Consider the following 22,937-nt stretch of genomic DNA (forward strand, 5'->3'; position numbering starts at 1 on the left):
AATGACAAAGGGGTAAAAACCATGAGGTTTTTTTTTCAAGTCTAATATATATGCCTTCTATTTTGATCAAACTTATAGTCAATAAAAATAGCTTGACGTGCAAGATGTCATATATGGTTTTGTTCACTGTGACATGTTATCTGTCTGTCACATCAATTGCTATATTTCAAAGTGAATACAACAACACTTTTCAAAGAAGCACTGTGATCCCTAATTATGAAAATTTTTAAATTATCCTTGTTTTTTTTTTGCACATATTATTTTACTGTTCCTGTTAGCATGAAGTAAAACAGCTAAATCTGTTTTATCTAGCTAATATGACTCAGGATTCTTGATAGACTCTGTAGAAAATACAGGTGGTAAGGCAGAAGAGGTAGAAGACAGTAACTTATTAAATCTTCCTTTAGTTTTGTTAAGCTGCTATAAAGTAATTATATTTATGCCCTCCATAACTTTTGCCAACCATACCTAATAAAATTTCCTGAATTCTATCTTCAGCAAGTGTAGTAGGAAAGAAAGAAATGGACCACTGTAAATGTAAAAGATGATGCTGGAGAGCAGGCAACTTGAAAAATCATTTGCTGTAACTTCATATCTTCATGGACATTTTAAGTAAATCTGCAGTTGAATTACTGCCAAAGGAAGCATATTTTCTTTCCTTATCTCAGTGTGTTGAGTTTTTGTTTTATTTTGGTATTTTTTTTCCCCTGTCTCTGATCACGGGACCAATACATATATGTGCATATATATTTCTATATGTTTCTATATTGCATATATGTTTCTATATGTGTGCATGTTTTCTTGGATTTTTCCATACAAATGCCTGCTTTTCTTCACTGCAAAGGAAAATTAGGATGTCTAACTCAGAGGCAGAATTCCAAGTTACAGACTTTTTCACTTGGTTTCTCATTTGACATTAGGATACTTTTTCAGCTTCTTACAGAGCTGTCCATATCTTGATTTGTCTGCTGTTGTGTTTGGGAAAAGTTCTGCAAAAGAGGGCTTTGAATGTTAATAACATGAACACGTGGTTTTTATTAAGCAAAGAGGATAGTGAGAATAGTATGAGGAAGAGATTACTCAACAGTAATAAAAAAGCCCCCTGAAATTGATACTTGTAACTAGCTGGTTTTTAACTATTCTTTTTCACAAATCTGATTACAGATTTAGGTGAAAGTCCAGCAAATCCCTGAAGTATGTGTTTAACTTCAGCCACACACTGTACTTTAAATACATCCTTACCTATTTTAACTCCGGATTTTAAAAAAAAAGCTAATGAATTTCCAGTGCACGTAACCTTTAAAAAGTAAACCTTTGTGATCTTGCTTTTATATTTAAATTTTGATCAAATTCTTCACAAACCCCATGCAATTTCAAACAAGTAACAACCTGCAGGTAACGTTTGAAGTTTTCTTAAATGTTTTGCCAAGGTGATACTTCAGCTTTTAACTCTGCATGTTATTTAATCTTTCAGAAATTATTACAATAGATTTGCTGTAACAATGAAAGACTCTAGAATACATTCATGTGTTAAATAGGCAATCACTAGTCAGGATCTACTTAAAGTGAGTATTTTTACAAGGTAATAATCTCACCGGTTCCATTTGAAGAAAAGGAAACATTTCTGTAATGTGAGGGTGACTGAGGACTGCTGCAGGTTGCCCAGAGGCGTTGTGGAAACCATCCTCGGATCCTCTAAAGCTGGCTGGGTATGGTTCAGTGAAATCAGATAAAATTAATAAAAACAAAGTCTATGATTGGACAAGACTTCCTTCAGAGCTCCCGTCCGACCTCAGCCACTGTGTGATTCTGGGATTCCACCAGACTCCATGGCAGTGCAATCGTTCTTTTTTGCCCACTTTCTTATTTAGATACCTAAAAAAAAAAAAAACAAACCAAGCAGACTGACTTTATACAGATATCAAAATAAAATCTATGAATCAGAGCCAAAAAGACATGTATTGCCTACTTTGAGAATAAAGTGACCTGAGGTGACAACTTCACCTACAGATTTCCAGATTTAAAGCAGGGGGGATTTCACCTTACTAATCTGCTAAAAAAAAGGTCATCGTTTTATATTAAAAAAAAACCAACAACCAAAATTGTAGACTCAAAGAACGATTTGTGTTTGAAGGGGCTTTTAAAGATCATCTAGTCCAACCTTCTTACCATGAGCTTACCATTTCACTAGGTCAGGTTGTGCAAAGCTCATCCAACCTGACCTTGAACACTTCCGAAGATGGGGCATCAACAGCTTTTTGGGAAACCTTTCCAAGTTTCTTACCACCCTTGTAAAAAGGTGTGTGTGTGTGGGTGGGTGTGTGGGTGTGTGGGTGTAAAACCTTGTAAAAAAAAACCTTGTGAAAAAACCTTGTAACACCTTGTGAAAAGGTGTGTGTAGGTCCTTGTAAAAACCATCTTCATTATATCCCATCTAAACCTACCCTCTTTCAGATAAAAACAAATTGCCCCTTGTCCCGTCACTTCAGGCTCATCAAAAAGTCTCTGCCTTTTGTATAAGCCCCCTTTAAGTACTGAAAAAGGGCAATAAAGTGTTCCCAGAGCCTTCTCTTCCCCAGGCTGAGCAAGACCAACTCTCGCAGCCTTTTCTCATAACAGAGGTGCTCCATCCCTGTGATTACTTTTGTGGCCCTCTGCTCTGGACCTGTACTGAGGACTCCAGAGCTGAACACAGTACTCTGGATGGGATCTTGCATGAGCAGAGTAGAGGAAGAATCACCCCTACCTGCTGGCCACACTTCTTTTTATGAAGCCCAGATAAGAGATGGCATTAAAAAAGGAAATGGAATTAACTTTAAACACAACTGACAATAAAACATAAATGTTATCAAAATTAAGAAAATATTTGTTCATTATTATTTAAAACAAAAAGAGCTCAATTGTTTGTACAAGTCTCAGAATAGAAGGAACTCTTACACTTTAGAAAGGAAAATATAGGAGTAGTAACCAAATTCAACAATAAAAATTGTGATTCATCTGTGACATACGGAAATTCAGCTACGTGAAACTAAATTCAAAACCTTGGATTTTAAGGTAATTAGATCCTTACTCAAACAAATGCAGGATACAAACAAAAAGGCATCTTCTATTTGGGCGTTTTGAAAAATAACCTTTTAAGTGAAAACAGTCTACTGATAAAAAAATAACACCCTTCAAAAATAACACTCATAAGCTTTCTTTTCTTTTTCCTTTTGTATTCCCGAAAGTACTTTTGTGTTAAAACATTACCTATGTCCTGAAGGTTACATGAAGCATTCAAACATCAAACCTGCTTAACAGCAGGTCTTGAACTTTAGTGTGTACTATCTGCTATTTCTACACTAACAGAGAATTTAAAACCCAGGTCAGAATAAATGTTTGACTCAGACTTTGTAGAGATATGTATTAAACCCAAGAAAGATGATAAAACATCAGGCTTGCTTATTTTCCCGAAAGCCCACAGTGCTCTATTTCATCTTCATACTTGGTTCTAGGAAAGACAGGCATGAATGCATCCTTTCTTAAAAATACCCCTGTGACTGCAGAAGAGCTCTTTTAGCTTTTCTCAATTACTGTCTAGTCCAGGATCAAAGTTCTGCATACTTTTCTACTGCCATAATTCAATGAATGTGCTGACGGCTCACAGTTAAAAAGGTAGTTAAGACAAGTGAAAGAAAAGCATCATTACTGTTTTCCCAAACCTGTGAAGATATGAACTACCTCACCTAAAGGTCATAAAAATGTCATTGCTGCAGCTAATAGCATATATGTGTAAATGCAACATTAGAAGGCTTTAGAGTATCACGCGATAATCATTCACACATGGGTTTTGGCCAAGCAGAAAAACAGAGCGCTGAAGCAAACCTAGCTCTTGAATGAAGCAGATTATCCCTCAGTTTTCTGAAAAGATTATATTGCAAGGTTTCTTGCAGAAGAGAAGAGCCCCAAACAACCGTTTACAGAGCATTTTGGATAAAGATGAGGTTGATGTAAAACAAGACTCATCATTTTGAAAATAACGCACACGATTCTTTCCAATTGCGATCACATCAGAACTGATTTATCTATATAAGAGAGAGCTGAGGCGGACATGAACCGTGCTCTTCAGAACTGCTCGTCCTCAATAAGGATTATTTAGCCCTCTAAGCACTGCCGGCTGCTCATCACACAGTGAAAGTTGTGCTCATGCAAAAGTAGCTCTGATGATGCCTCACGTATACATTCATGCGGATTCCTTCTCATTTTGCCGCTCATTGACTTCAGACACTTTGCACCATTTCTCTTAAGTAGATCAAAGCCCAGAAATGCTTTTTTTATCAAATTTCCAGCTACTCATTCTGTTCAATGACCAAGGTGATGAATATTTTCCTTGAGAAACCAACAGATTAGGAAAACTAGAAACAGGCTTCAATTTAGCTTCTGTGGTGAGGTGGTTTTCTCCCCCAGAATTTTCAGAGGGACATTCTAGAAGTTTTTTTAATATCCATTTTCTTACAAGTGAATTAATCGTGTCCAAACACTAAAAACACCACCAAAAGAATTAGTGACAAAGACGTACTGTGAGCACACACAATTCATTCCAGATGTGAGACTAAATTTAGATTCAATTCAAACAAGAAATTTATTAATCTTCATGTTCTTTGATATTTTATCAATATAAAAAATATCACACATATCCCTTATGTGTGAGCATACACTACAGAAAGAGATGTCAAAGTTAAAAAAAAAAAAGGGGGCATAATAAATAAGAAGTAAGTTCCCACTGATTCCATCGGGAACAGAACTGACCACAGATCACAGGATTCAATTAAGTTTATGACATTTTACTGTATTTATAGGAAAAAATAATAATTGCAGGAATGTAAGGTAGACATACATAAATAAATGGAAAATCTTTCTCGTTTTGTCTTTTCTTCTTGTCCTTTTGACGAAGGTTCTAAAGAAAGAACAATAAAGGCTGAATACTTTGCAGAAACTCTGGAATTCAATAGGATATTGTGAGGTTCTGTGAAGACGAGAACCATTCTGTTACCTAAAGATGGCTATCTGCAGCCATCATATGAAACAGAAATGTATGTATATGCATGTATAACTGGCACGGGAGGGTAGGACTTACAGGAGCCCCACAGAAGGAGTAAGAGCTCAAGAATGAGAGCCAGAAATCCATAGCCCTTTTAGATGCTCTATTTTTAAGTATCTTCCGTACACCTTGAGGTGCAAATTTCCAGCTGCTGAAGTGAAGGAAAGCTGTAACCTTATTTCTGTTTCAGATCTCATTTTAGTTCAAGATGCATAGTGATGGATTGGATAAGCAAATACGCAAACATTCTTTTTTTTTTTGGCTCATTTGACATCTTTTTCTTCATACAATGAGAGTTTCACAGGAACATTGCTAAACATGCAGTGGCTGTCTGAACATCTTGGTTACAGTAAAAATGGATACCTGCACTTTAAAGATCACATTTTAAGGGAACATTTTAAGGAAAACAAGCAGGTTTTTGTTGGATTTATGATTTACTAGATATTTGTCTAAGCCCACAATACCATGATGGAATATTCTAGGATTTTTAGGCCTCCAATTTATAGGTCTTGAGTTTCTGAGCTAATGACAAATATGGAGGTGCATGGATAGATAAACCACACAATTTATTCTGGAAGTTAGAACGTATGTGTAGTTCCTGTGTCTGAAAAAGTACATGGGAAAAAGTGGAAGATTAGGCCGAAGAACACAGCAGCAACTGTGTGGTCAATGGTTGCTCAAGGACAGGATGTATGCTTGCTGAGATAGCGCAACGGTAATGCTTGAGCAAGTTGAAACATGTTGAAACAAGAAGCGCGGTTATGTAGAAACCCCTGCGTTAGCACAAACTAACCAATGATTTTATTGTACCCTGGCAGAAATTGTATCTAACACTGAGACTATAAAAATAGCTGTATTTTGCTAAATAAACGAGACTTGCTGACCATGATAGCATGAGGCTTGTCTCCCGCGACTCCGACATTTGGCGCCCGAACAGGGACCAAGGAAGGGACCGTCCCTTTCAAGAGTTGCGGAGGGTGCAGGTCTCGACATAAAGACGGCTTCTGCAGGACAGCAGTGGCACATCGGTGGACTGCGTGATCTCTGCTTTGGCCCGGAGTGCAGCATCGGCTGGCTCTGCTGCTACGCGCTGCCGACGCCTGGAGGGTGCAACGGATCCGGTAAATATGCACAGGCAAGCGGCGTATGATCTTTTTACTGCCTTCCTCCGTCGTCGGGGGGTGAAAGGCTTAGACTTTGATAAGGACCTCCCTGCCCTTCTTTCTCATGCCCAGTCTCTCGGTATTTTTAGTGACCCCCACTCTGTTCACCAGTTATCGGAATGGCGCCGCTACGGCGATAAATTATGGGATCTTACATTAGATGATGATAAAATTGCTAAAAAGTTATCCAAATTGTGGCGTTTGATACATAACGAACTCCTGATGGTACAGGCAGAGAAACGTGCGGCTGAAAGTGCCCGTTTGGCACAAGATCAGAATCGTAACTATGATCCTTCTGCCCCTAACCCGCCCGCGCGTATCGATCTGTGGGAAGATATTGCCGGAGGGCTGCAACAGCAAACGAGCCAGGCAAAGATAACCCTTTTGATCCCGGAATAATCGACCCTGACAGAGAACCCCACCTCTACCCCCCTGACCCGCATGATATGTGGAAAAACATTAAAAAACAAGCGGAAAATCAAGGTGCTGTGAGCCTGCCCCACAACCTGAATGCTCCACATCCCGTCCGTCACGAGGCGAACCGGGGGCTGGACGGCGGGGAGGAAAACGGCGCTCCCGCGGGAGCCGAACGGAGGCTGCGGCGGGGGCTCCCCGCCGACCGAGGGGCTGCACCCGGTAGCAGCGGTGGGATAAGGAGCTGCGGAGCACGGGCGCGCCGCCTCCACCTCCCTGATGCCGCGACCTCACTCACTCGCCCGGCGGCGGCAGCAGCAGGCTCCGGCGGGTTCCCCCCATTGCCGGCCCGCGGGCAGAGGGCTCTGATACTCGCCCGCCCCTCGCCTTTCTGTGCTCCGGCAGGCGCGGGGTGCGCGGCGGTGCGGGGTCCACTCCTCCCTGTGAGAGGCGGTAAGAAACCCAGCCTCTGCCCCGGAGGTCTTTCACCCACAGCAATGGTCTCTTAACAGAGCACGATTCAGTCAAACACGCTACCCTTCAAAACAGAGCTGCCATAGATTTTTTGCAATTATCTCAAGGACATGGATGTAAAGACTTTGATAGAATGTGTTACGTGAATCTATCTGATCATTCTGAGTCTGTCCATGATGCAATTCAAAACCTAAAGGACGGAGTTAAGAAGTTGTGAGTGGAGAGTAGCTGGAATTGGCTAGAAAGTTTGCTGTCAGAATAGGGCGTCAGTGCATGCTTGAAAAATATTATTAAAATCGCATTAACCTATGTAAAAATCTCTATGTATTTTAATCAAACTTCCTTGTTTAATTGCTTGTGTAAATCGTTTGTTTGCTAAGTCTATTAACAATGTTTCGTTAGTTTATAAAGAAGGAAGAGATGAGGGGAATGCTGCACAAGAAGCTGCACCAGTAGACCTGGATGAGAGCCCAGGCATCTGGACTCTTATCAGCCACAAACCTTGGGAGAAGTAAACGGGACAAGTTAGAAAGAAGTGGAGAAAGAACACCGGGTGGAACCGAAGAAAGAGCATCAAGATAATTTCTGAGGACTGTACATTTGGAAACAGGAGGATGCTTAAGACAGGATAAAGAATGTGTAGTCAAGGGGAAGTGGACGTGAGATTGTAATGAGTAGTGATAGCAGAGAACTATGTTTAGAAATAATTATTCAAACAAAGGTGTGTGGACAGTAATGTGATTAGCTGAAAGAGTGTGCGATTAATAAAATTGTTTTTGATGGAAAAGTACCAAAAGAACTAACCGCTACTAACTGCTAAGCAGAATACTATAAAAACCTGTAAGCTCACTCAATAAGGGATTTCATTTGTAGCCAGAAACAGAGTTCATGCCTCAGTTGCCACAAGATCGGGCCTGGGAAAGGGTGCTATCCCATATAAAGGATGGCCCGTGTGCAGTAGGGATCTTAGGCATGTTTATCCCTAATAACACTATGATAATAAATAAAGGAGGATTGTGTTCTCGAAGGTCAACGCACGCTTTTCAACCGAGCTGCGATGACAAAGTAAATTTTTGGAACCAGGTGAAAAAATAGCTGCTTCATTTTTAGCTCCCGGAGTAGCTAGCGCTCAAGCTTTGGCAACATTGAATAAGTTAGGATGTTGGCTTGCTAAGAAAACTAATGCTACAGCATCCGCTCTCTCTGCGCTGCTCACTGATGTTGACTCTATAAGACATGCAACTTTGCAAAACAGAGCAGCAATCAATTTTCTCCTCTTAGCACAAGGTCATGGGTGTGATGAATTTGAAGGTATGTGCTGCATGAATCTTTCAGACCACTCTAACTCCATTCACAAACAATTAGCACACTTAAAAGACAATATGCGAAAATTACAGGAAACAAGTGATCCTTTCACAAACTGGTTAGCGTCCTTTGGATTATCTCCTTGGTTAATCACTTTGATAGAAAAACTTGCTTTGGTGCTGGCTATAATTTTGCTCGCAATTTTGCTTTTACCGTGTATCATGCAGTGTTTGCAAAAAATGATATCGAATGCTTTTAATCATAAAATGGCTATGCTTGCTACTAAAGAAAACGGGGGAAGTGTAGAGAGCCTGACAGCAGAATGGCTGCAGGACAAAGGCCACGAAACTGTGCAACTAGTCAAGATCTAGGCCGAAGAACACAGCAGCAACTGTGTGGTCAATGGTTGCTCAAGGACAGGATGTATGCTTGCTGAGATAGCGCAACGGTAATGCTTGAGCAAGTTGAAACATGTTGAAACAAGAAGCGCGGTTATGTAGAAACCCCTGCGTTAGCACAAACTAACCAATGATTTTATTGTACCCTGGCAGAAATTGTATCTAACACTGAGACTATAAAAATAGCTGTATTTTGCTAAATAAACGAGACTTGCTGACCATGATAGCATGAGGCTTGTCTCCCGCGACTCCGACAGAATACCTCTTTGTTCAGTTTGGGTCAGGTGTCCTGTCCCTGCCCCCTCCTGGCCTTACCTCCTCCCTGGCAGAGCATGAGGTTCAGAAAGTCCTTGGCCAGACCAAACATTTGAGCAGTAACTAAAAACATCGGTGCTATCAGCACCGTTCCCAGGCTGAAAGTCAAAAACACAGCGCTGCACCTGGTACTAAGAAAGAAAAGAAATGACTGCTACTGCTGAACCCAGGACATACACTGATTTTAGGGAGATGTGTATGCCTTTGTCTAAAATCTGTAGTAGGCAAGAGCCATAGGAACTCAGATTTCCTTAAACAGATTGGAAAGCAAGTAAGCCAAGAAAGAGGTTTACTCTGTTTTACTCTACATTGAGCATTTTTTTTTTTTTTTTTTTTTTTTTACACTGGTCTCATCTAAAATGATGTGGGTGGAGTTTTTGTCAGCTGCAATAAGTGAGACAGCCTAATTAATCCATGTGCAATATATGCATGGATTTACCTCCAAGTAATGTTTGCTAAAAAATACAAAACAAGACTCAAGGCTAATTATCTCATATCTAAATAAATAGCATTGTCATATTTAAAGCAACATATCAATGACAAATATAGTATATAACGTACAGAAAGCAATTTCATGCTTCACTTTCTCCTTATTTGCATTTTTAGATAAACAGTTAATGTCCTTCCAGGTGTTTCTGGATAATGTAGTTACTGGATGTAATGCTGTGTACTGTGCACACCTAAACTAATTAAATGCAGTAAAATACCATGTTTGTTGAAACAGACTGCCTAAACCAATCAGCTACATTAGTTAAATGCAAAGGTTTATCTCAGTCTCTAGAGGCAGTCAATGGGGAAAATCTAGGGAAAATTTAGAGAAAATTTTTATAAGGATATTTCTCTAGAAATAGTCCCCCAGCCTTCATTCAATAGAGTGATTTCAGCATGTAAAGAATTTCTCTTTGAAGTTAATTTCAATATATTGTAAAGTGAAGAGAGAGAAACAGTTTGCAAGGAGATGCTCTTTACTTTTATTAAGATATCCTATGTTTTGTTGAGAGTTGAATTCTGCTATAGTTAAGAGCACCAGTTTACTAGGCTGTTTTAGTAACTGCACAGGTTACAGGTGATGTGGTCCTACTTTAAATAAATATAAATCTTTTTAAGGGGAAAATAATTAAAAATGTTTGCTCTATAATATTACACCGATAAATTAATTTTAAACAGCTAAACACAGACTTCAAAATACACAGCTTAGAATTTCTTTCTCATATTTTCTGTCAAGACCTACTAATTTCTTTATTTCCTGACACTTTTAGAAAGGAAATCGTTATGGAGAATGTCAGAATTTATAATATTTGCTGTCACCATAATCCACATGCACTTCCTTTCCTTTACCTTTTCTGAATTTCCTGGCTTGGAGTACTGCAGCAATTATCTTTGTTTTTCAGCCAGAATACACTGAGAGTTTTTCTTCAAAGCTGGTAATATAAATCATAAATTTAGTTGCTTTTGTCCTCTTTCATTATAGAAGCACACTTCCTACACCTTTGTTATACTCAGTTCTGTGTGCTAAATATGATCATTGGCACAGAATCAGCTGCTGACCCTAAAACCAAGTTACTAGATACTCAATACATGTCATCAAAACTGCATAGCTATTTGCGATGTATGATTTTACCATTAATTGCCTGTGATCTCCTCAGATATTTTGGCCATATATGATCTGTTATTATCCCCTGAATCTGTATTAAAGGTTTCTTTTATCTTCCCAGAAATCTTTATGATACTTTCTTATATGCAAGTAATCCTTCCCTTCATCTTCCCTTTTTCCCTTCTTTGATGCTCTATCATCATCATGTTATGTTCTTTGGGAGCACTGGAAAATCCAGACTACATTGATTATACTTAATGCAGTAGATTGATGCCCATAGTATGAGCATTTGTAGTAGACTTTATTAGTCAGCTATAATTTAACTGTAGCACTGTGATATGTAGCCCATGTATTTCTGCTGTCAAACAACTGATCACTGTGAAGTATACATTTATAGGAGAAGGTAAATACATACAATAAAGGAAATTCTTTGACAAAACAAACTTTGTAAACATTTTTTGCAGTATGTTTACACAAATATGTGTAGCTCGAGCACATTTAGCACTTGCCATTTGAACTTACATCCTATTCTTTATGTGCACCACAGGAACTTTGTCCCCTTCTACAGTATGTAAAAGTTCTGACTGGGCTGGGCCAGCCCTGTTGGCAGATCCTCTGGTGTTGACCAACCAGGTGGCCTTTGGTAAATGTGTATCTCAGTGTTTGAAAGTTCCCCCACCCATTGCTTTCAGTGTAGTTTTTAACATCCCATTGTACCATTCGATTTTCTCAGAGGCTGGTGCATGGTAGGGGATGTGATATACCCACTCAATGCCATGCTCTTTGGCCCAAATGTCTATAAGGTCATTCCGGAAGTGAGTCCCATTGTCTGACTCAATTCTCTCTGGGGTGCTCTGTCACCACAAAGCCTGTTTCTCAAGGCCCAGGATAGTGTTTGGGCAGTGACGTGGGGAACCACGTATGTTTCCAGCCACCCGGTGGTTGCTTCCACCATGGTAAGCACATGGCACTTGCCTTGGGGGGCTGGTGGGAATGGGATATAATAAATCTGCCAATCCTCCCCATATTTGTACTTCAGCCATCGTCCTCCACACCAAAGAGGCTTTAACCGTTTGGCTTGCTTAACTGCAGCATGTTTCACATTCATGGGTAACCTGGGCAATAGTGTCCATTGTTAAGTCCAACCGTTGATCAATCTTAGCAGCTTTATCCACTTGTTGGTTGTTCTGGTGTTCCTCAGTGGCCTAACTCTTGGGTACATGAGCATCTACATGACATACCTTCATCACCAGGTTCTGCACCCAGGAAGTGATATCTTTCCACAGTGCAGCAGCCCAGATGGGTTTACCTCTGCACTGCCAGTTGCTTGGCTTCCATTGCTGCAACCACCCCCACAGGGCATTTGCCACCACCCATGAGTCAGTATAGAGGTAAAGTACTGGCCACTTTTCTCGTTCAGCAATGTCCAGGGCCAGCTGAATGGCTTTAACCCCGGCAAACTGACCCCATTCACTCTCTCCTTCAGCACTTTCTGCAACTTGTTGTTGGGGACTCCATACAGCTACCTTCCATCTCTGATGCTTTCCCACAATATGGCAGGACCCATCAGTAAACAAGGCATACTGCTTTTCACTTTCTGACAGTTTCTTATATGGTGGGGCCTCTTCAGCGCGCACCACCTCCTCCTTTGGTGACATTCCAAAACCTTTTCTAAAAAATTGACTGCTACTGCTAAACCCAGGACACTTGGTTTCTCTACCTTCTAGTTTGTGACCATCAGACCCATTGTCCCAGCATCGGAGCAACCAGGTGATGATGTGCTCCTTTGGTTGACGGGTAAAACCTTTTTACATATTCTGTAGCACGGTTGCAGCCCAGGGTCGAGAAGTCACCCCTTGTTCTTCTTCCTCTGATTCATGTAATAACAGCTCCTGGTCAGATGCTGTACCAGGAGGTGAGTACATTGTTTTTTCATTTTGCTTCATCTTTCTTGCCTCTTTTTGATTTTCCCCTTGTGTACAGGGGCAACCGATATTGACAAGAATTGGTCCTCTGGTTTAGCTGCAGTGACTATCACTGTGGTTGGAGTGGCTGCAGTATCTGTTCTCGGGTTTGGGACAGCTGCTCTACTTGTTGCTGGGGCTGGTGTAGCTGCTGTGCTTGGAGCTGGAGTAGCTGCACTGCCTGTTGTGGTTGGAGTTTGGGTAGCTGCTGTACTTGTCACTAGGGTTGGTGTAGCTGCCGTATTTGGAGTTGGAGTGGCTGTGTTGACTGTTGTTTTGCCATCAGATCCAGAGACATTTTTTCCCTTTGAAGGTGCTGGATAGTGTTGAACAGGGCTCTGTAAGCATAGGCCAAGCCCCGTTACGTTGTAATGATTTGTCCTTCTCCGTTATGACCAGGAGGACAATACACCTCATTTAAGTGTTTTACTAATTTTTCTGGATTTTACATTTGTTCAGTGGTGAAGTTCCAAAGCACTGGAGCGGTCCACTGGCCTAGATATTTGCCCATACTATCCTGCAGACCCTGCCACTCATGACTGTCCAGCCTCAGGGGAAATCTCTTGGTTGTCCTATATCATCGTCTAGCCCTAGACAAAACCCAAACACAACACTACTTAACTTTCAAGATCAGACAAAATGGTCATGGGTCAAACACACGCTGTATGTGTGCAAACATGGTGATCCCCATCACAATCAGCAGGCAGGTCCCAAGGGTACCCAGAGGCCATTCAAAGCCTTCAGAACTCTCAAATGATGCTGTAAACTGTCTGGCTGGGGGGCTGGGAAGATAAGGGAATGTTTCCTTCACAGGTTGACCACCCAAGGAGGAGAAAAAAAACATGTATAATTGCTAAACAGTTCTACTATATAACTCCCAAAGTGTACTGGTGGTGGCCACATTGGGAACACAAGCCAGATCAGTTTCATGATCGATGAGTCTGTTGTATTATAAGTCATTACCATAAGGTACAATGAAACAAGAACCTTAGCCCAAGGCCCCAGCCAATGAACACTAAAACAGCAAATACTGGTTGTAAATAAGGTATGACATGCTGAAACTCTGAGATCAAAAGCAACAACTTTGAGATAAATAAATCAATCAATAAATAAATCAATAAATCAGCATTGTGACAAGTGAATATTAATCTGAAACAATAAATGCTTATCACAAATACAATTAGACACACTCCTATCAGATCTGTCATTACCTTAACACTTCCTGCCCCAAACATCGATGTTATCAGCATTGTTCCCAGGCTTAAAGTCAAAAACACAGCACCGCACCAGCTACTAAGAAGGAGAAAAATGATGATTGCTACTGCTTAACCCAGGACAGAGACCAGGCAAGGTGGACAGCTGCTTAATTTCCTCAGTCTCCAAAGCAGCAATACCAAAAGACTATTGTTGCCCATTTTGATCTTTGAAGTACCCTCTCCTGAGGTAGTCTGTGCCAAGGATGCATGGGGCCTCTGGACCAGTCACAATAGGGTGCTTTTGCCATTCCCTCCCAGTCAGGCTGATTTCATCCTCCAGTGCAGTCAACTCTTGGGATCCTCCTGTCATTCCAGAAGTAGAAATGGGTTCCACTCCTTGACAGCTTGATGGCATCAGGGTACACTGTGCACTGGTATCCACTACAGCCTCATACTCCTGTGGGAGTGATGTGCCAGGCCATCTGATCCACACAGTCCAGTAAACCTGATTGTGCCTCTTCTCCAACTGGGTGGAGACAGCACCCCTCTAATTGTGATTCTCCACTTATGTCTTCTAGTACAAATGGATTAGAGTTCCAAACCCTTTAGAATTCTCAAATGCTACTGTAAATAGCCTGGTAGGGGAGTGGGGTGTGTGAGGGAATGTCTCCTTTGTAGGCTGACCCACCGTGGCAGGAAAAAAAGATGTGGATTCCTGAAAAATTGCATTATATGCCTCACAAAGTGTAGGGGTAATGACCACGCTGGTAAATGCAAACTAGACCAGTTTCATGATCAGTGATTCTATTGTATTGCAAGTCATTACCATGTCATACAGCGAAACAATAACCTTAGCCCTGGACCCCCAGCTGATAAACACTAAAAAAGCAAATACTGGCTGCAAGTAAAGCATGACATGCTGAAACCCTGAGCCCGTGCACAACAACTCTGCGAGCAAATAAATCAGTGTTGTGATTATTAATCCAAAACAATAAATGCTTATCATGTATATGCTTAGAGACAGTCTGGTCAGATCTGTATTTATCTCAACTTTCAAGCCCCACTTTGGGCACCAAAAAGAACTGTCACTGCCGATGGGAAACTTAACATGAGCCGGCAGTGTGCATTAGCAGCCCAGAAAACCAACCATATCCTGGGTTACATCAAAAGGAGCGTTACCAGCAGGTCGAAAGAGGTGATCCTGCCCCTCTACTCTGCTCTCGTGAGATCCCGCTTGGAGTATTGTGAGTAATTCTGGTGTCCTCAACATAAAAAGGACATGGAACTGTTGGAACAAGTCCAGAGGAGGGCCACGAGGATGATCAGGGGACTGGAACAGCTCCCATATGAAGACAGGCTGAGAAAGTTTGGGCTGTTCAGCCTGGAGAAGAGAAGGCTGCCTGGAGACAAAATAACAGCCTTCCAGTATCTGAAGGGGGGCTATAGGGATACTGGGGATGGATTATAGGGACATTAGGGACTGTAGTGATAGGACAAGGGGTAACAGGTTAAAACTTAAACAGGGGAAGTTTAGATTGGATATTAAGAAGAAGTTCTTTACTGTGAGGGTGGTGAGGCACTGGAATAGGTTGCCCAGGGAAGTTGTGAATGCTCCATCCCTGGCAGTGTTCAAGGCCAGGCTGGACGAAGCCTTGGGTGAGATGGTTTAGTGTGAGGTGCCCCTGCCCACAGCAAAGGCGTTGGAACCAGATGATCTTAAGGTCCTTTACAACCCTAACTATTCCATGATTCTATGATTCGATGTCATGGTTTAAGTCCAGTCAGCAACTCAGAACCATGCAGCTCTTCCCCTTTCCCCCCCACCATCTTCTGGAGGAATGAGGAGAAGCACAGAAAGAATGTACTTGTTCCAGAGTTCGAGGATTCTGGGTTGAGAGAAACGAAACACAATAGAGAAATCACTAGTTTATTAATAGAAGAAAATATAGAGATAATAAAAGATGCAGTAAAGGATATTTCTGATGTCTGGTTATCTTACCAAACCCAAAGACCATGTGATGATGATCAGGAAACCAGCTCCCAGAAACATCATTACAGTGCTCAACCTTAGTGGGCAACCCTGCAGAGGCAACATTGACCTAGGTGGAATGAGGTTCTGCTTCCCTGCATTGCATGAGGCTGGGGCTTTTATACTAGTGAAAATTCACTCTCATTCTGATGTACGGGGCCAGCCTACACTGGAAGGAGTAGTCAGCTATACAAAAAGAGTCTCTGGGGGCTGGGGCCTTTTTTCAGGGATTTCCAAAGCGGGACTTTCTGGGGAGGAGCTACCATGGACCATTACCTCATGTGTCAGGCTCATCTAACACATGCCACACCTTGGTCTGTGCATGGATCTATATGAACTTCCAACAGAAAAACAAGTTGGGTTATCATTTGTTGAATACAAGAGAGTAACAAATGTATACAACATACAATACAACAAAATATTAGTAATAATAAAAGTCCAAAAAGGAATAATTTTTGGAGCCAAAGCCATCCCCATTGGAGAGTACTGAAGGGATTCCAGCGATGATCTACTTGCAGTTGCTTAGACAAAGCTTGCAAATCTGCTAAATGAGTGTGAATTGATTTAGAATGATCAGACAAATTCATACAGTACATGCTGTCAAAATCTTAACAGCCATGTCCCTGAGCTAATCAGAGAAAGTCAATAGCCTCTCTACTCTGAAGAATGACATGTTGAATTGAGTCAACATCTGTTTTAAAATCTTTGCACAAAATAAATTAAGAAAGGTGAGAATAAAGAATTTTTTTTTCAGATCAAAAAGTGGATTTGATTTAAACTTTAATTAAAAAAAAAATATAAGGAAGCCAATGTGGTCACTCCATCATAAGCCACTAGATTAGTCAGGAGATACAAGTATATATATAAATGAATATACATAAAATATATAATGTTCAAAAGTTCAATTCCTTTTCTCTCTAAGTTGTTCTTAAACCCCACACTTATTTTTTCTACCATAAAAACTTGACATCTCAATTGAATGTCCATGTGTACTTGAAATGTGACTTTTCTTCGGGAAAAACAGATTTAAATATAAACGTTGTTCCTGCAATTTCTTTCATATTCAATGGAGAGAAACAGGCAGCCTCGCAGCACAAGTTCTGTGTCCAAATGTAGACACCTTTCTCAGAATAAGATTATCTCACTGCAAAGAAATTTATTTGTCAAAATGCTTTGTTCAGACCGAGAAATAAGAACTTTGACTGTTACAGCCGAATCTTTTCATTAAGTCATTATTTTGTCTCACGTGAGTGACAGTGTATGCTAGACTTCACAAATAGATGTTCTCCCAAAGCAAGCTAGTTCTGAAGTTCATGGGGAATGAAAGGTAAACACAACAGTCTTGCTCTCTACTAGTCCATGCACTTGTCAGGATGGCTAGAGGAAAAGTAAGAAGCCTCCCTCCCCCCCAACTCCTTCTTATGGTTTTCCATCCAGTTTTAAATACTGATCATAACTCTTGTGGAAAGGATGAATGACTAGGTTAATAAAGATGGTATCGGTTATGTGGCAAAAGATATAGAAAAATATGAGCAGATAACAAATTCTGAGAAATACCACTTTTTTGCTGTCTTTTTACAAATGAATGGTTTCATAATTATTTAAGTGTCCTGGTTTCACTTACTGTTGTGGAATAGAAGCCAATCTTCTCTTTTACATAAACACGGAGAAAAATGCATGCAGATGGTAAAGGTAAAAAGAAGAAAATACTTTTCATTTCAAAAATCCATCAGCAACACAAAAGGCTACAAACACATACTGTACTCAGTGTTTTGAAGAGGTGCAAGAGTTCTTTACCTTACACAGAATCATATAAATATGCGTGCCAATTAAGAGTCAACAACACAAAACCCTTAGGTTTTCTGGCTAACGAGGCGTATCTTCTGTACTAGTAAACATAATGAGTGAGCTCAACCTGGTTGCCTATAGTGTTTGATTATTGTTTCACTTCCTCACTCTGTTTTGGACAACACTGCCTGTCTCTCTTCAGGATAAACAGATGAGGTATTTAGGAGGCCTTGTGTAGCAATTATCTCATCAAGACAGCTGGTCTTGAGGCATGGATAAGACCTTGGACTCACATTTCAGTAATCCATAGTCCAGGAGACACTGCTACCACTTTTGATTTGCCTTATGAATGAGAAGCCTTGAAATGTTACACGCTAACTGAACAGCTTGATCTTCAAACTATGGTCTTTGTAGAGACTTTATAGAGACTCTGATGCCCGTCCACTTAAATTATTAACTGGATATGAAATTGAACTACAATATGATTCTTTAGCTAAGTGGTTAGGGTAGATTCAATCTTCCACATCCCTTCTGAAAGTGGTTGTCCAATAACGGTTGGCTTTTTGGAGTCAGTCTGTCCCTGTCTCTCACCAGATAAATTCATTTTATTAAAAAAACAATTTCCAATATCTTTTTATATAAAATATCTATTCCTATAAATATTTTCTGACTTGGTACATCAGTGTGATATAATGAAAGAAACAGTCATTGAAAAATTCCTAAGACAATCTAATGTTTAAAGAAAGGTCTGACTGGCCACTGTATTCTTGAAATTCCTTATTTATTTCTAAAAGATCAGACTTAGTACCATATATTCACTTTTTTTTTCATAGGATCATACAATGGGTAGGGTTGGAAAGGACCTTAAGATCATCAAGTTCCAACACCCCTACCATGGGCAGGGATACCTCACACTAGATCATGTCGCCCAAAGCTCTGTCCAACTTGGCCTTGAACACCACCAGGGATGGAGCATTCACAGGTGACAAAAAATAATCTCCTTTCCATAAGCAGAAGTGCCCTACACTCTTTAAATTACTCTCTTCCTAATCAAGTCTGTGGTATGGCAAAATGGCCAGGAGATTTGGGGCTCTGGTAGTGAATGTAAAGAAGGATGGAATTAAAGCAAGTAGTATATCCTAACATTTGTTTTAAAAAGACATTTTAATAGACTAATAAACATAGTTATAAACAGAGAAGCAAGTGTATTAACAAATGTAGTAACAAGCAGAGTAACAACGGTAGTAACAAAGTCCAGAGGCCAGCTTCTCACTTGGGGAGATGCTCCCGCAGGTGCCCATCAGCACCAAGAGAGCCGGGAGCTGCAGGGCTCTGTGTCAGCAGGGCTCACTTTCAAGAGGACAGCCAGCAGCAGCACGGACTGGTTTTCCAGCTGCACAGGCACGCCACTGAGGTAGGTGCCGGGAACAGCCACTCTCTGGAGGAGCCGGTGGGATGGGATGAGATGATGGGATGGGGAACCCCTGTCCAGGTTGGCTTACGTGGATGGGCTGTGGCAGCATGCCATCCTGGCTGCATAGATCTTCCAGGGGCCGGCCAAAGAGACCTGTGCCCGCACAGCCCGATAGTCCCTGTGTCCTTACTGCAGCTGAGGTCCCTGGCCGTGCCAATGGCCAGGACAGCCTCCTCCTGCTCCTGCGGGTCCCGCCTGCTGTCAAGGGAAACACAGCAGAGAGCTGTGGAGGAGAAGCACCAGGAGAGTACTCCCAGGCTCCCTCAGTGCTGTCTCCCCATCACTGAGTGCATGGGAGAGGAGTTTTCATTTCGGACCTAGTGGCCCTGGGGCTCAGCTCTCTCCTGCTGCATAGTGATGGGGATGGACGTGCCAGGCTGCAAGAGCAGGAGAGAAGGGCCATCCTGCCTCTGTCTTCTCCACACTCACCATCCACGTGGCCACGTAAACCCTCACTACTGGAGAGGACAGGAACTGGCAGCTGCCTGGCACCAGCCTGCAAGAAATGGGCTGCACTCACCAAGGAGCCACACAGCAGAAAGGGTCCCTGGAGAGCTGCATCAGCCTCTGGCTGTGTGTGAGAGGTTGGGATGGGTGAGATTGCACTGCAAGTGACCCTGACCTGGGCTTGGTGCTGGAGCAGCTTCTCCAGGCTTCTGGCATCCAGTGTCGTCCCCTGAGCAAGGGGAAAAGAGCAGAAGGTGAGGAGCAATGCAGCTGATGCTGGGCTGGGGCAGCCCCTGGGGGCAGAACAGAGGCAGGAGGGACACTCACAGCATGGCGGCCACTCAGCTCCTTCAGCAGCAGCCTGCTGGATGGCATCTGGGTCACCCAGGCTCCCTGAACTCCTTCCAGTCGTCTGTGCACGGGGAAGAGGCAGAGAAAGAGTTGTGTGAGACCCAAGCCAGCTCTTCCCTCTGCTGCCAGCCTGGGGAGCGCTTCCACACTATCCAGAACAGCCGTGACAGCCTGGCAGTGGAGCAGGAGCAGCAGCGGTGCCGAGGATGGGGCTGGGCAGGTGTTGGCTGGACACAGCTGGACGAAGCAGCTCTGCCAGCTGTGCCTGCTCAGCAGTGGTGACACCTCTGCCTGCAGCTCTGGGGGCACCTCTGCCTGCAGCTGTGGGGGCACCTGTGCCTGCAGCTGTGGGGGCACCTGTGTCCAGCTCAGCAGAGGTGTTTTCTCTTTGTTTGGATGCCACTCATGGAGTATCCTTCCATGATGGGAGCATGGGCAGGCCAGGCTGCAGTGCCAGGCTGGGCTTACCCAAGGAGGGCGCTGACCCAGAGTTCCTTCACTGCTCGGGAGCTGCCAAAAGAGAGGAGAACCAGTCTGAGGACCTGATGTGCCCCATCAGATGATGCCTCATGGGGCAGGGCAGAGCAGCTGGCCACCCCTCTGGTGGGATGTTGTATTGGGACTCTCCAGAAGGTGATGACACAGTAGCTGCAGGGCCAGAGGAAGACAAGGGAGCTGGTGGCCTTCCCTTCCTCCTCCTCAGCAGCATCACCAGCTGAGCCCTTCCCACTGCTCAGCACCTAGAGCAGGCCCAGGGCCAGCCAGAGCAGCAGGTGTGGGGTGATGCCACATCTACAGAGAGGAACAGCAGGGAGTGAGCTGGAGGTGGCAGAGCCTGCTGGCTCCCCTCTAGTGCCCGCCTGCCATGGGCATGGCCACGTGTGCATCCAGCACTAGGGTGCCGGGTCCTTGGGGCTGCTCGTTGGCTGTCCCTGCTCTGGTGCGTTGGTGCGAGGGGCAGGGCTTGGGAGGAAAGGCAGCTGGGCTCTGGCTGTCTTACCTGGTCTTGGCAATGACCAAGGTGTCTCTGAAGAGGAGGAGGTCCCTCTTCTTCTTCTGGCCAAGGCCCTGGATCACCCTCACGCATGCCCAGGGCAGTGGCTCGGGCAACACCAGGTCGGGCTTGCACTGCTGGTTGGGGCCAGGGTCATCCCTGCAGGGTAGGCAACGTCGGACATGAGCAAGGCAGCTGCTGTGCGGCCCGTTTCTGCTGTTGCATCCCTGAGCTTTGGGGAAATCCACCTGGACCCGCAGCAGCAGAGCCACTGCCCCATCCTGAGCAGGCTGCGAGAAGATGTGCATGTAATAAACTTGTGGGAAAACAGTGAAGATGGGAGCGCTTCTCCACAAGAGAGAAGCACCCCCAGTGCCACTGGTGCTGCCAGTGGCAGGCACTGGAGTTGTTGCTGGGCCAGCACCGGGTTTGTACAGAACACCATGGTGACCTCGGTTCTGGAACCTGGGGGCCCAGATGGGACGGAGCCCTGTGGGGTTCTCCTCAGGATGCCCATTTCCAGCCCCAGCCTGAGATTGCTCCCTTACAACTGCAGTGTCCACCAATCGAAAGTCACAGCTCCTGCATCCATGGTCTTCTGGCTCACAGGCCCAGGGAGCCCCAGGTCTACCATGCACACTGAGGTGATGCTAAAGCATTAAATGCCTTTGTCTTTTCTTCATCCCCACTTTTCAGTGGCCATCTTCATAAAGTCAAGGTCCAATACTTTCCTTAGGCCTCCACTTGTTATTAGCATACTTCAAAAAGCCTTTTGTTGCTGTCTGACAGAACACTGACCAGTTTCATCTCTAGTTGAGCTTTGGGCTTTTGTGATGTCTCCCTCCATGTGTGAGCCACAGCTCGGCAGTCTTCCTGAGAAGCTCCACCTTGCTTCTAGAAAGCACACAATTTCTGTTCCCGCCCCAGTTCAAAGAGGAGTTCCAAGCTGCTCTTCTGCTGCACCTGCTTGACTTCCATGGGATTGCTGCTCCTGTGCTTTCAAAAGCTGGTTCTTTAAAAGTGAGCAGCTCTCATGGTCCCCTAAATCCTCAAAAGCTCATGCCCAGGAGACGCTGCCAAGTAGGTCCCTCTGCAGCTTCAGTTTTGCTCTCTTGACACCCAGGGTAGCAACTCTGCTGAACTTTTCCCTCCTGACACCCAAAAGTTTGAGCTCAAGGTCTTTGAGATTAGGGTGGCCAAGACAGCCTCCTACCACCACACCTCGCATACATCCCTCTTGATTCACAAAGAGCAAGTCTAGAAGGGCAGCCCAACTCTAGTTGGCTCACTGAGTACTTGTGGAAAGTAGCTGCCTTCCACAAACATCAGGAATTCCACAGCCTCACTTGTCCCAGCAGTGACAGTATGGTATTGCCAGCTGAGGTGTTGGAAATGGCAATCTCCCAGAGGGACAAGAGCTACCTATCCAGAGATTTGTCCTAATTGCCCATAGAATCCTGTCTCTGTGGGTCATAATTTAAGCCCAACCGACAACTCAGGGCAACACAGCTGCTCGCTTGCTCCCTCCGTTCTTACCTCCCAACTCCCTCTCCTTCTCAAAGAGTCACAGAATCATAGAATAGTTAGGGTTGGAAAGGACCTTAAGATCATACAGTTCCACCCCCCCTGCCATGGGCAAGGACACCTCACACTAAACCACATCATCCAAGGCTCTGTCCAATCTGGCCTTGAACACTGCCAGGGATGGAGCATTCACAACTTCCCTGGGCAACCCATTCCAGTTCCTCACCACACTTATGGTAAAGAACTTCTTCGTTGTATCCAATATGAACTTCTCCTCTTTGGTTAATTTGGGTCAGGTGTCCTGTCTCTGCTTCCTCACAGCTTCCCCTTCTCCCTGGCAGAACATCAGACTCAGAAAGTCCTTGGTCAGAGTAAACATTAAGGAGCAGCAACTAAAAACATCAGTGTTAGCAGCACAGTTTCCAAT

The 22,937-nt window shown here is 43.3% G+C and overlaps 1 protein-coding gene across 1 annotated transcript in view; it reads right to left on the minus strand.

Moving 5' to 3' along the window:
- LOC134166689 (T-cell activation Rho GTPase-activating protein-like) overlaps nt 1–20,497 on the minus strand; it is a 1,836,444-nt gene extending 1,815,947 nt beyond the window's left edge. The window contains exons 1-2 of the mRNA XM_062624580.1: nt 20,461–20,497; nt 19,969–20,053 (exon numbers count right to left, since the gene is read on the minus strand). Coding sequence (XP_062480564.1) covers nt 19,969–20,016 — 48 coding nt within the window. The 5' untranslated portion in view covers nt 20,017–20,053; nt 20,461–20,497. The remainder of the gene's footprint in view (nt 1–19,968; nt 20,054–20,460) is intronic.
- Between the last annotated feature and the right edge of the window lie 2,440 nt (nt 20,498–22,937).

This window comes from Pezoporus occidentalis, unplaced genomic scaffold (assembly GCF_034315485.1).
Source record: "Pezoporus occidentalis ecotype Australia unplaced genomic scaffold, CSIRO_AGI_Poc_V1 ctg27, whole genome shotgun sequence".
Taxonomy (NCBI): Eukaryota; Metazoa; Chordata; class Aves; order Psittaciformes; family Psittacidae; genus Pezoporus; species Pezoporus occidentalis.